This window comes from Salvelinus fontinalis, chromosome 6 (assembly GCF_029448725.1).
Source record: "Salvelinus fontinalis isolate EN_2023a chromosome 6, ASM2944872v1, whole genome shotgun sequence".
NCBI lineage: Eukaryota > Metazoa > Chordata > Actinopteri > Salmoniformes > Salmonidae > Salvelinus > Salvelinus fontinalis.
The window spans coordinates 18,905,274-18,918,864 of NC_074670.1; the positions used below are offsets into that span (position 1 = coordinate 18,905,274).

The 13,591-nt window shown below is 41.0% G+C and overlaps 1 protein-coding gene across 2 annotated transcripts in view; it reads left to right on the forward strand.

The window, feature by feature from the left end:
• LOC129857277 (intermediate conductance calcium-activated potassium channel protein 4-like) overlaps positions 1–13,591 on the forward strand; it is a 45,424-nt gene that overhangs the window by 28,068 nt on the left and 3,765 nt on the right. The window contains exons 6-8 of one of the 2 annotated variants that reach the window (XM_055925351.1): positions 886–1,007; positions 6,875–6,944; positions 8,006–8,172. In XM_055925351.1, coding sequence (XP_055781326.1) covers positions 886–1,007; positions 6,875–6,944; positions 8,006–8,172 — 359 coding nt within the window. Of the gene's footprint in view, positions 1–885; positions 1,008–6,874; positions 6,945–8,005; positions 11,560–13,591 lie in introns of those variants that run through there. The other variant, XM_055925350.1, reaches the window with a different exon arrangement.

Here is a 13,591-nt window from a genome sequence, read left to right on the forward strand (position 1 = left end):
CATCATGATATAAACATGCCCCAAAGATGACACCATGATATAAACATGCCCCCAAGATGACACCATGATATAAACATGCCCCCAAGATGACATCATGATATAAACCTGCCCCAAAGATGACACCATGATATAAACATGCCCCCAAGATGACACCATGATATAAACATGCCCCCAAGATGACACAATGATATAAACATGCCCCCAAGATGACACCATGATATAAACATGCCCCCAAGATGACACAATGATATAAACATGCCCCCAAGATGACACCATGATATAAACATGCCCCCAAGATGACATCATGATATAAACCTGCCCCAAAGATGACACCATGATATAAACATGCCCCCAAGATGACACCATGATATAAACATGCCCCCAAGATGACACCATGATATAAACCTGCCCCAAAGATGACACCATGATATACACATGCCCCAAAGATGACACCATGATATAAACATGCCCCCAAGATGACACCATGATATAAACATGCCCCCAAGATGACATCATGATATAAACATGCCCCAAAGATGACACCATGATATAAACCTGCCCCCAAGATGACACCATGATATAAACATGCCCCCAAGATGACACCATGATATTAACATGCCCCCAAGATGAAACCATGATATAAACATGCCCCCAAGATGAAACCATGCTATGACATGCTGTCATCCTTCCGGTTAGTGCTGTAATTCTTTATACCTAAACTTAATCCTGCTATAAACATGAGTGTTAGCCTAATGCATCACCGTTCCATATACTCTTATCTCCAGCTGGGACAGTCATGCTGTACAAAGGAGTGTGTGTCACACACGTACACGTTAGGGCTGCAGGTTTGATTGGGTCTTGATGTTGGCCCTCTGTCTGTCCCAGATCCGCCATGCTGCTGCCAATGTGCTGAGGGAGTGTTGGCTGCTGCACCGCACCAACCTGACCAGGGGAAACAGTGGAGAGCACCGCAGACACCAGAGGTGCCTACTGGAGGCCATCAGAGTGTAAGTCCTCATCACAGTTTAACCTTTGTATTTCAGATGGGAGTGGGCCATCAGTTTGTCCTCTACTATATGCATCTTCTTCAGGTTTCTGGGACACAACTCATCTCGACTAGATTTGTTCTGCAGAAACACTGGAGAACAGAAGAATAGCAATACTTTTAGAGACCGTTCAGAACACTAAGCCGTCTAAATTGTATGTGTGTGTGTGTGTGTGTGTGTGTGTGTGTGTGTGTGTGTGTGTGTGTGTGTGTGTGTGTGTGTGTGTGTGTGTGTGTGTGTGTGTGTGTGTGTGTGTTGTGTTGTGTTGGTTTTATGGTTCATAAATTCTTTGTCAACACTGAACTGAGTCTATTTTGTTTGGATGCTACGGTCCAGCAAAACAAGTTTGGTACTCCACCCCTTTGGTAAAAGATTAGGCCACTACGTACAATTTAGACTTTAGACATCAATCAAATGGATACACTGACAATAGTAAAGTTTGAATTTAGAATAGAGTAAAGATACAACATAGTCTCACTTTCAGAAAAGTTCTCGTGACTAAAAGAACTGGACAATGGTCATCTCACAAACAGTGAAACATTTATTTAACACAGAAATCAGAAGAAGGAACTTCCATCACGTGCCGTCAATTCACAACTAAGAAACACCGGAAAAGTTAACAAAAAACTGCTTGTGTTTGACAAAAAAATAAATCTGAATGACAGCTCCTTCTCCTAATAGCACTTGGGAACTTTGACGTCCTCAGCCTGCTTCCTCATGTCTACTTTCATTGTTGTTCATCCATGTTGTTTGAAAACATGTCTCCTAGTCTTCCTGCTAATAACAAGTGGAGTGAGGTGTGGGGTTGCCTGACCTCTTTCACGGGAGATCCTAACAAATAGGAAACTAGGAAGCTTAGACGTGTGAATGTGTGAGTCATTATCAGGCAGCAGGACTTCATAATACTGTGTGTGTGTGTGTGTGTGTGTGTGTGTGTCCATGTGTGTGTGTGTGTGTGTGTTGTGCTGGTTTTATGGGTTATTAACTTTTTGTCAACACTGAACTGAGTCTATTTTGTTTGGATGCTACGGTCCAGCAAAACAAGTTTGGTACTCCACCCCTTTGGTAAAAGATTAGGCCACTACGTAAAATTTAGACTTTAGACATCAATCAAATGGATACACTGACAATAGTAAAGTTTGAATTTAGAATAGAGTAAAGATACAACATAGTCTCACTCTCACAAAAGCTCTCGTGACTAAAAGAACTGGACAATGGTCATCTCACAAACAGTGAAACATTTATTTAACAGAATTCAGAAGAAGGAACTTCCATCACGTGCCGTCAATTCACAACTAAGAAACACTTAGAAACACTTAATTCACAAAAAACTGCTTATGTTTCACAATAACAAAAAAGTCAGACTGACAGTTCCTTCTCCTAATAGCATTTGGGAACTTTGACGTCCTCAGCCTGCTTCCCCATGTCTACTTTCATTGTTGTTCATCCATGTTGTTTGAAAATATGTCTCCTAGTCTTCCTGCTAATAACAAGTGGAGTGAGGTGTGGGGTTGCCTGACCTCTTTCACGGGAGATCCTAACAAATAGGAAACTAGGAAGCTTAGACGTGTGAATGTGTGAGTCATTATCAGGCAGCAGGACTTCATAATACTGTGCGTGTGCGTGTGCGTGTGCGTGTGCGTGTGTGTGTGTGTGTGTGTGTGGGAGAGAGAGAGAGAGTATGCCCGTAAGGGTGGAGGGGTTACATTTCCTGCTGTACAGTTAGCAGACCCACTATAAATACATAGTGGAAAGAAAGCATGAGGAGGCACTTCCAGCACCTTGGAATGGAGACAGAGCCAAACAGTTAAGAGACTATTTAGAGACTCATTTTGTTTTTACTTTATCAGGCTTTTATGCATCGGTTCTTTGGCTCTGGCATCCCCACTAGGACATTTTAGTGCACATGAGTGCTTGATGGAAGTTCCCTGCAATATTGGTTTCTGTTTTTCTGGGGCAGTTCTGGTTTCATCCAACTTAGAATCAAAATTTAAACGTTGAAAACTTTGGAGCAACAGACATTTCTCCAATCTACCCATCCCGAACACTAAGCAGGGCTCCTGGATGTTTAGTTATTGACAGTATCTAAGAGCCAAACATGATAAACTTAAAGGGTCAACCTGCAGTTGCTACATCCATTTTTGGACTTATAAATGAATGATATGTTGGGGAGTCTGGGGTTGGTTGTCTCACATGTTGGTTGTCACAGTGCTAATTACTCCCAATGTCAATGATGCTGTGTAATACACTGTATATTTAACGTTAAAATGTGTGAATTCTTGGAAAGAACTCATCCACCTGGTCAATTCATGTCAGCATGACAAAACATTGAGGTGAGGGGCATTTGTGTTTTTCATAGGTAAAAGTAAAAAAATATTTTATAAAAGGTGTTTTCTTTGTAAATGTTCGAATTATGTGAGTATCCATGAACAATTATGTTTGTTGAAAATAGGAAAGGGAGAGCTATATTTCAAACCTATTTATGAGTTCCTAGGTCAAGTCATGTGATAACTGTTGGGTAGGTTGTCACTATCAGCTCCATTATAAAATCCCAAGCTTTTTTGTGTTTGTGATATAAAGAGCTCCCTTCGTTGTCTCTCTCCCTTCATTGTCATTTCTAACACACATCCACAGAAAAAGTATTTGTACCTTAAATTATATTATGGGCAGAAAAAACATTTTCATTGAAGTTCATGCGTCATTTCTGACAAAACCTTTTGATATAGCCAATCATTTCAATGACTATTTCACTGGTAAAGTGGACAAACTGAGAAGTGAAATGACAACATTGAACAGTGAACCATCATATTATTGTATTGAAGATCTAATAATGAAAGAGAATGATTGCTTCGAATTTGGTCAAGTTTGTGTGGAAGAGGTGGGAAAACTATTGGTTTCCATCAAAAAGGATAAGCCACCAGGTACAGACAACCTAGATGGGAAACTATTGAAAATGATATCAGACTGTATTGCCACCCCTATTTGCCATGTCTTTAACCAACGCCTAAAGGAGGCTGTGTCCACAGGCATGGAAGGAAGCTAAAGTAATTCTAGTACCTAAAAATAGTAAAGCAACCTTTGCTGGCTGTAACAGCCGCCCAATCAGTTTGATGCCTGTTCTTAGTAAACGGATGGATAAAATTGTGTTTAAACAAATACAATGCTATTTTTCAAAGAAGAAGTTAACTACTGACTTTCAGTGTGCATATAGGGAAGGGCACTCAACTTGTACTGCACTGACTAAGATGACTGATGATTGGCTAAAATAAATGGATAGTAAGATGATAGTTGGAGCTGTATTGTTAGATTTCAGTGCAGCCTTTGATGTTATTGATCATAATTCATATTGAAAAAACGTGTTATGGGTTTACATCCCTTGCCATCACATGGTTGGAGAGTTACTAATCAAATAGAACTCAGAGAGTATTCTTTAATGGAAGCTTCTCTAACATCAGATATGTACAGTGTGGTATACATCATGGCAGTTGCCTTGGGCCGTTACTATTCTCTATTGTGTACAAGAATGCACACTCTACACATCAGCACCTACAGCCAGTGAGCTCACTGAGACTCTTAGCAAGGAGTAACAGTCAGAATGGGTAATTAATAATAAACTGGCCTTAAATGCATCTAAAACCAAAAGCGTTATATTTGGTTAAAAACATTATCTTAGACCTAAAACCTCAACTGGATTTGTGCATAAAGGATGTGACCATTGAACAAGTTGAAGAAGCTAAACTCCTAGGAGTAACATTGGATGGTCTGTTATCAAGGTCAAGTTATATTGACAAAGTCGTTATAAAAATATCTTCTGCGTTTGTGACACAAAGATCAACTGTACTAGTTGAAAGACTTAGCAAAGCTGCAGCTGGCTCAAAACAAAGCAGTGTGCCTTGCCCTTAACAGCACAAACAAAACTAACATCAACAACATGCATGATGGTCTCACGGTTGAGGGTTGAGGAAAAATTGACTACTTCTCTTTAAGTCTTTTTAAGAAACATGTGTGTGCTTCAATATGCCTAACCACTTGTATAATCTATTTGCATACACTTGAAAAAGACACATTCCCCACCAGACACGCCATTATGGGTTTTCTTCACGGTACCCAAACCAAAAACAGATTGTATGCGTTGCTTAGTTATGTATAGCGCCATGTCATCGTGGAATGCTCTGCCACCATTAATAATAAACATACAGTACTGTATCACATCGCCTCTCCTCTTTCTAAAGATCTGATTTAACTGTACTGTATATAAGAATATGAATATACACTGAGTATACAAACATTAAGAACACCTGCTGTTTCCATGGCATAGACTGACCAGGTGAATCCAGTTGAAAGCTATGATCCCTTATTGATGTCAATTGTTAACTCCACTTCAATCAGTATAGATGAAGGGGAGGAGACAGGTTAAAGAATGATTTTTAAGCCTTGATACAATTAAGACATGGATGTGTGCCATTCAGAAGGTGAATGGGTAAGATAAAAGGTTTAAGTGCCTTTGAACGGGGCATGGTAGTAGGTGCCAGGCGCACCGCTTTGAGTGTGTCAAGAACTGCAGCGCTGCTGGGTTTTTCACGCTCAACAGTTTCCCTTGGGTATCAAGAATGGTCCACCACACAAAGGACATCCAGCCAACTTGTCACAACTGTGGGAAGCATTGGAGTCAACATTGGCCAGAATTCCTGTGGAACGCTTTCGATACCTTGTAGAGTCCATGCCTCAACGAATTGAGGCGGTCCTGCGGGCAACTGTTCTGTACTTTGTCATGTATTTGTACGTTTTATGTGGACATCAGGAAGAGTAGCTGCTGCATGTGCAGTAGCTAATGGGGATCCTAATGGACTAAACTAAACACTTACAGACACATTTACTCAGAATGTCATATGTTATTCTCACGACATAAAACTCTGAATTCTGTCAGGAATATCGTTCAATCAAGGAAAGGCTATTTGTAAGACTGTATGCTATACTGCTTAATTTCCTGTTAGAAAATGAATAAACTACTAGCAAACATTGTATCCAACCCCGCGATGGGGCTGGTTGTCACAAGTGGACAGAGTGTGTTTGATGGCTTAGAACTCCATGTTAGAATATATGAGGATAAAAAGGGTCCCCATTTCAACCGAAGACCTTGGTCTTTCTCCTAACATTAAAAAATAATCTTGTAAGATATACTAGTGCTGAGAAATACACACAAGAGTACAAAGTGTGACAACCAACCCCGGTCTCCCCTACCCATTGATTCTTGAAGAGTATGACTTGTAAATGCCTCATCAGTTTAGTTCAACTGTTGTGCCTCATCAGAACCCAAAATATAAGCTTGTTATACTCCAATGTTTTTAAACAATGTAAATGTACTATATAGCAAACACTATATAGGCTCAAAACATAGCTAAAACTATAATTTTGATAGCATGGATGGTCAGTCCTTGCATCCATAGCTCTGTCTATGAATGTGAGTGGTTTCATTTCTCCAGCTCCATCCCTCAGTTTTTTCACAGAAAAAGGGGCAGGGAGGACACTATGTTATTGTTTCTATTGCTGATTGCCACTTTAAGCCTGAAGCAACTGTTTATTATGTACCTCAGCTATTCTCAAATCCAAGGGATTGTGTAATTGTTAGTGTAAGGGGTGTTGTGTTTGTTCAGTGAAGGGGACCCTCTACAGTGCACACACTACCCAGTCAGATGTATACATACTGTAATGCGTACTAGTGGCAGTGAAGACAGTTTTTTTACTTCAGGCCCAGGCATTTATTTCAGGTCTCTATCACACTGTTATCATACTAAGATGTTGCTATATCCTTTGTCTGTTTTGGACAGATTCCGGCACCTGCGACTTAAACAAAGGAAGCTGAGAGATTACGCCAGTGAGATGGTCGACCTGCCCAAGGTAAACCAACCACACCATACAGTAGGCTAGAACAACTCACGGCAGAGCTGTGTCGACATGTTTGACACACACACACAAACACACACACACACACACACACACACACACACACACACACACACACACACACACACACACACACACACACAGGATAACCCAGATCCAGGTAATAACCACACTTTTACACAGACCATTATCCAGTATATTAAAGTTGCTGTGTTATTTATTAATAGGTGTTGAGACACATAAAATGTCTGTAAAAGACACATAAAACTCTATAAAACGACCATGAGGTTTAGCAGAAGGTTCAAGTCACCCTGTGATGTAATCCTAGACTCAGAGCTTTTTACCTAATGTGCAGTATACCTGGCAAAGAATGCACAACTAAAGAAAGTGGCTGTAGTTAATGGGTTGTGAGCGCTTTTATTAATTCAATTGATTGATATATTTGTGCAAGTCCAGCTCATATGTATATCAAACACAGGAGCAAATTTATGAGGAAGAAACAGTCACAGGAGACAGTTTTAAGGAGGGAGATATGTACATGTGATGAATGTGGTTCCCCTCAATGTTTTAACTACCCTAGGGAGTTGTTTCCCCCAAGAGAGTTGCCACTGTCACCCTCAGCTCATCTGGGGTTAAGTCTGGGTTCATCTGAATTCCATGTCTGGATTTTGTTAGGCATGCTTGTGTTGTTATGACAAATAACTATAAAAAACACAACACAACTAGCATTGGATGAATGGATTAATTGTCTGTATGTTTGTCTGTTTGATTGTTTGTTTGGTTGATTGATGGTGAACAGATGATCATGTTTGGTTGATTGATGGTGAACAGATGATCATGTTTGGTTGATTGATGGTGAACAGATGATCATGTTTGGTTGATTGATGGTGAACAGATGATCATGTTTGGTTGATTGATGGTGAACAGATGATCATGTTTGGTTGATTGATGGTGAACAGATGATCATGTTTGGTTGATTGATGGTGAACAGATGATCATGTTTGGTTGATTGATGGTGAACAGATGATCATGTTCGGTTGATTGATGGTGAACAGATGCAGATGATCATGTGCGACTTGAGTGCCAACTGGAATAACTCGTACCGGGAGCTGGAGCAGCGAATCATCTCCATGGAGCAGAAGTTAGACGAGCTGGGCCACTGCTTCCAACAGACCTCTGAGCTGCTGGCACAGGCCCTGCGCTACCGCAACCCTGAAATCAGGTACAGCTAACACAACCCCAACCCTGAAATCAGGTATAGCTAACACAACCCCAACCCTGAAATCAGGTATAGCTAACACAACCCCAACCCTGAAATCAGGTACAGCTAATACAACCCGGACCCTGAGATCAGGTAGAGCTAACACAACCCCAACCCTGAAATCAGGTACAGCTAACACAACCCCAACCCTGAAATCAGGTACAGCTAACACAACCCCAACCCTGAGATCAGGTACAGCTAACACAACCCCAACCCTGAAATCAGGTACAGCTAACACAACCCCAACCCTGAGATCAGGTAGAGCTAACACAACCCCAACCCTGAGATCAGGTAGAGCTAACACAACCCCAACCCTGAGATCAGGTAGAGCTAATACAACCACATCACATACTGTATATCAGGTACAGTTAACCCAAACACAATCCAACCAAGTGCTAACAGTCGGTATCTGGACAATATGTGTGAAATGCTTGATAATGTATGTGATATCAACAGAGAGGTATATTTTCTAGGTGACCTAAATATTGACAGGCTTTCACCAAGCTGTCCACTCAAGAAAAAGCCTCAAACTATAACAAGTGTCTGCAACCTGGTTCCGGTTATCAATCAACCTAACACTGTATTTACAAACAGCACAGGAATGAAATCATCCACATGTATTGATCACATCTTTACTAATACTGCAGAAATCTACACATCCATCAGATATAGTGATCATAATATAGAAGCTACATGTAGGAAAACCAAAATTCCAAAGGCTGGGCCTAATATAGTGCATAAGAGATCATACTGAGGTTTTGTAGTGATTTCTGTGTTGATGATGTAAATAATATTTGCTGGTTTGTGGTGTGCAATAAGGAGCAACCTGATGTTGCACTTGATGAATTTATGAAATTGCTTATTCCACTTAGTGGCTTGCGAAAGTATTCACCCCCTTGGCATTTTTCCTAGGTCTGTGCTTTGACTAGGTGATTCCAAGATATTTAAATGTTTTCCCTTAAACCACTCAAGTGTTGCTTTAGCAATATGCTTAGGGTCATTGTCCTGCTGGAAGGTGAACCTCCGTCCCAGTCTCAAATCTCTGGAAGACTAAAACAGGTTTCCCTCAAGAACAGGTTTCCCTGTATTTAGCGCCATCCATCATTCCTTCAATTCTGACCAGTTTTCCACTCCCTGCCGATGAAAAACATCCCCACTGCATGATGCTGCCACCACCATGCTTCCCTGTGGGGATGGTGTTCTCGGGGTGATGAGAAGTGTTGGGTTTGCGCCAGACATAGTGTTTTCCTTGATGTCCAAAAAGCTCAATTTTAGTCTCATCTGACAAGAGTACATTCTTCCATATGTTTGGGGAGTCTCCCACATGCCTTTTGGCGAACACCAATTTTTTTCTTTAAGCAATGGCTTTTTCTGGCCACTCTTCCGTAAAACCCAGCTCTGTGGAGTGTGCGGCTTAAGGTGGTCCCATGGACAGATACTCCAATCTCCAATGTGGAGCTTTGCAGCTCCTTCAGGGTTATCTTTGGTATCTTTGTTGCCTCTATGATTAATGCTCTCCTTGCCTGGTCTGGGAGTTTTGGCGGGCGGCCCTCTCTTGGCAGGTTTGTTGTGGTGCCATATTCTTTCAATTTTTTAATAATGGATTTAAATGGTGCTCCGTGGGATGTTCAAAGTTTCGGATATTTTTTTATAACCAAACCCTGATCTGTACTTCTCCACAACTTTGTCCCTGACCTATTTGGAGAGCTCCTTGGTCTTCATGGTGCAGCTTGCTTAGTGGTGTTGCAGACTCTGGGGCCGTTCAGAACAGGTGTAGATATACTGAGATCATGTGACAGATCATGTGACACTTAAATAAAGTCCACCTGTGTGCAATCTAACTAATTATGTGACTTCTGAAGGTAATTGGTTGCACCAGATCATATTTATGGGCTTCATAGCAAAGGGGATGAATACATACAGTGGGGAGAACAAGTATTTGATACACTGCCGATTTTGCAGGTTTTCCTACTTACAAAGCATGTAGAGGTCTGTAATTTTTATCATAGGTACACTTCAGCTGTGAGAGACGGAATCTAAAACAAAAATCCAGAAAATCACATTGTATGATTTTTAAGTAATTAATTTGCATTTTATTGCATGACCTAAGTATTTGATCACCTACCAAACAGTAAGAATTCCAGCTCTCACAGACCTGTTAGTTTTTCTTTAAGAAGCCCTCCTGTTCTCCACTCGTTACCTGTATAAAAGACACCTGTCCACACACTCAATCAAACAGACTCCAACCTCTCCACAATGGCCAAGACCAGAGAGCTGTGTAAGGACATCAGGGATAAAATTGTAGACCTGCACAAGGCTGGGATGGGCTACAGGACAATAGACAAGCAGCTTGGTGAGAAGGCAACATCTGTTAGCGCAATTATTAGAAAATGGAAGAAGTTCAAGAAGACGGTCAATCACCCTCGGTTTGGGGCTCCATGCAAGATCTCACCTCGTGGGGCATCAATGATCATGAGGAAGGTGAGGGATCAGCCCAGAACTACACGGCAGGACCTGGTCAATGACCTGAAGAGAGCTGGGACCACAGTCTCAAAGAAAACCATTAGTAACACACTACGCCGTCATGGATTAAAATCCTGCAGCGCACGCAAGGTCCCCCTGCTCAAGCCAGCGCATGTCCAGGCCCGTCTGAAGTTTGCCAATGACCATCTGGAAATCCAGAGGAGGAATGGGAGAAGGTCATGTGGTCTGATGAGACAAAAATAGAGCTTTTTGGTCTAAACTCCACTCGCCGTGTTTGGAGGAAGAAGAAGGATGAGTACAACCCCAAGAACACCATCCCAACCGTGAAGCATGGAGGTGGAAACATCATTCTTTGGGGATGCTTTTCTGCAAAGGGGACAGGATGACTGCACCGTATTGAGGGGAGGATGGATGGGGCCATGTATCGCGAGATCTTGGCAAACAACCTCCTTCCCTCAGTAAGAGCATTGAAGATGGGTCGCGGCTGGGTCTTCCAGCATGACAACGACCCGAAACACACAGCCAGGGCAACTAAGGAGTGGCTCCGTAAGAAGCATCTCAAGGTCCTGGAGTGGCCTAGCCAGTCTCCAGACCTGAACCCAATAAAAAATCTTTGGAGGGAGCTGAAAGTCCGTATTGCCCAGCGACAGCCCCGAAACCTGAAGGATCTGGAGAAGGTCTGTATGGAGAAGTGTGCCAAAATCCCTGCTGCAGTGTGTGCAAACCTGGTCAAGAACTACAGGAAACGTATGATCTCTGTAATTGCAAACAAAGGTTTCTGTACCAAATATTAAGTTCTGCTTTTCTGATGTATCAAATACTTATGTCATGCAATAAAATGCAAATGAATTACTTAAAAATCATACAATGTGATTTTCTGGATTCCGTCTCTCCCAGTTGAAGTGTACCTATGATACAAATTACAGACTTCTACATGCTTTGCAAGTAGGAAAACCTGCAAAATCGGCAGTGTGTCAAATACTTGTTCTCCCCACTGTATGCACGCACCACTTTTCCGTTTTTTATTGTTTAGAACGTTTTGAAACAGGTCATTTTTTTCATTTCACTTCACCAATTTGAACTATTTTGTGTATGCCCATTACATGAAATTCAAATAAAAATCAATTTAAATTACAGGTTGTAATGCAACCAAATAGGAGTACTTTTGTAAGGCACTCTACTAATAAGTATGCACCCATTAGGAAAATGAATGTAAAAATGGTTAAATCCCCGGTTGAGAGGGATGAGGCAAAAGGAATGGCAAATAAGTCTGGCTGCACAGCCGATTGGCAAACTTACTGTAGTTATCATGTGTTGTTGTGTTGTTGTCTTGTGTTTCTGCCATGATGTGTTGTCTTCGGTCTCTCTTTATGTGGTGTTGTGGTGTCTCTCATCGTGATGTGTGTTTTGTCCTATATTTTTAATCCCAGCCCCCGTCCCAGCAGGAGGCCTTTTGCCAGGCCGTCATTTGTTCTTAACTGACTTGCCTAATTAAATTAAGGTTAAATACTTAACTAAACAAAAATAAGAAAAAATGTACTATGAAACAAAGCTAAATGATATAAAGGATGATGGTAAAAAGCTTTGGAGCACCATAAATGAGATTTTGGGCAAAAAGCTCCATCCTTCATTGAATCAATTCATCACAAAACCCACTGATATTGCCAACTACTTTAATGATTTTTTCATGGCAAGATTAGCAATTGTAGGCATGACATGCCAACAACAAACTCTGCACCTACACATCCATGCATAACTGACTAAATTATGAAGGACAAACAATTTAATTTTGATTTATGTAAAGTGAGTGTGGATGAGGTGAAAAAAGTATTGTTGTCTATCATCAATGACAAACCACCTGGGACTGACAACTTGGATGGAAAATTACTGAGGATGATGGCGGACTATATTGCCACTCCTATTTGCCATCTCTTCAATCTAAGCCTACAATCTAAGCGTGTGCCCTCAGGTCAGGAGGGAAGCAAAAGTAATTATGATACCCAAGAATAGCAAAGTCCCCTTTACTGGTTCAAACAGCCAACCTGCTACCAACCATTAGTAAACTTTTGGAAAAAATTATATTTGACCAGATATATGCTATTTCACAGTAAACAAATTAACAACAGACTTTCATCAAGCTTATAGGGAAGGGCTTTCAGCATGTACAGCAAATGACTGATGATTGGCTGATAATAAGAAAACTGTGGGAGCTGTTTTGTTTGACTTCAGTGCAGCTTTTGACATTATCAATCATAATCTGTGGCTGAAAAAATGTATGTGTTATGGATTTACATCCTCTGCTATATTGTGAATTTATTATTACCTGTCTAACAGAATACAAAGGGTGTTCTTTAATGGAAGTCTTTTCAACATAATCCAGGTAGAGTTAGGCATTCCCCAGGGCAGCTGTCCATGCCCCTTACTTTTTCAATCTTTACTAATGACCTGCCACTGGCACTGAGTAAAGCCTATGTGTCTATGTATGCTGATGACTCAACATCATACAAATCAGCTACCACAGCAAGTGAAATCACTGCAACACTTAACAAAGACTTGCTGTCAGTTTTAGAATGGGTGACAAGTAATAAGCTAGTCCTAAATATTTCAAAAACTTTGAAAAAAAAGCATTGTATTTGGGACTAACCATTCACTAAACTTCAACTTAATATTGTAATGAATAATGTGGAAATTGAGCAAATTGAGGAGACTAAACTGCATTGTGTAATCCTGGATAATAAACTGTCATGGTAAAAACATACTGATGCAACGGTAGTTAAAATGGGGAGAGGTCTGTGCGTAATAACACTCTGCTCTGCTTTCTTGACATCGCTATCAACAAAACAAGTCCTACAGGCCCTAGTTTTGTTGCAGCTGGACTACTGCCCAGTCATATGGT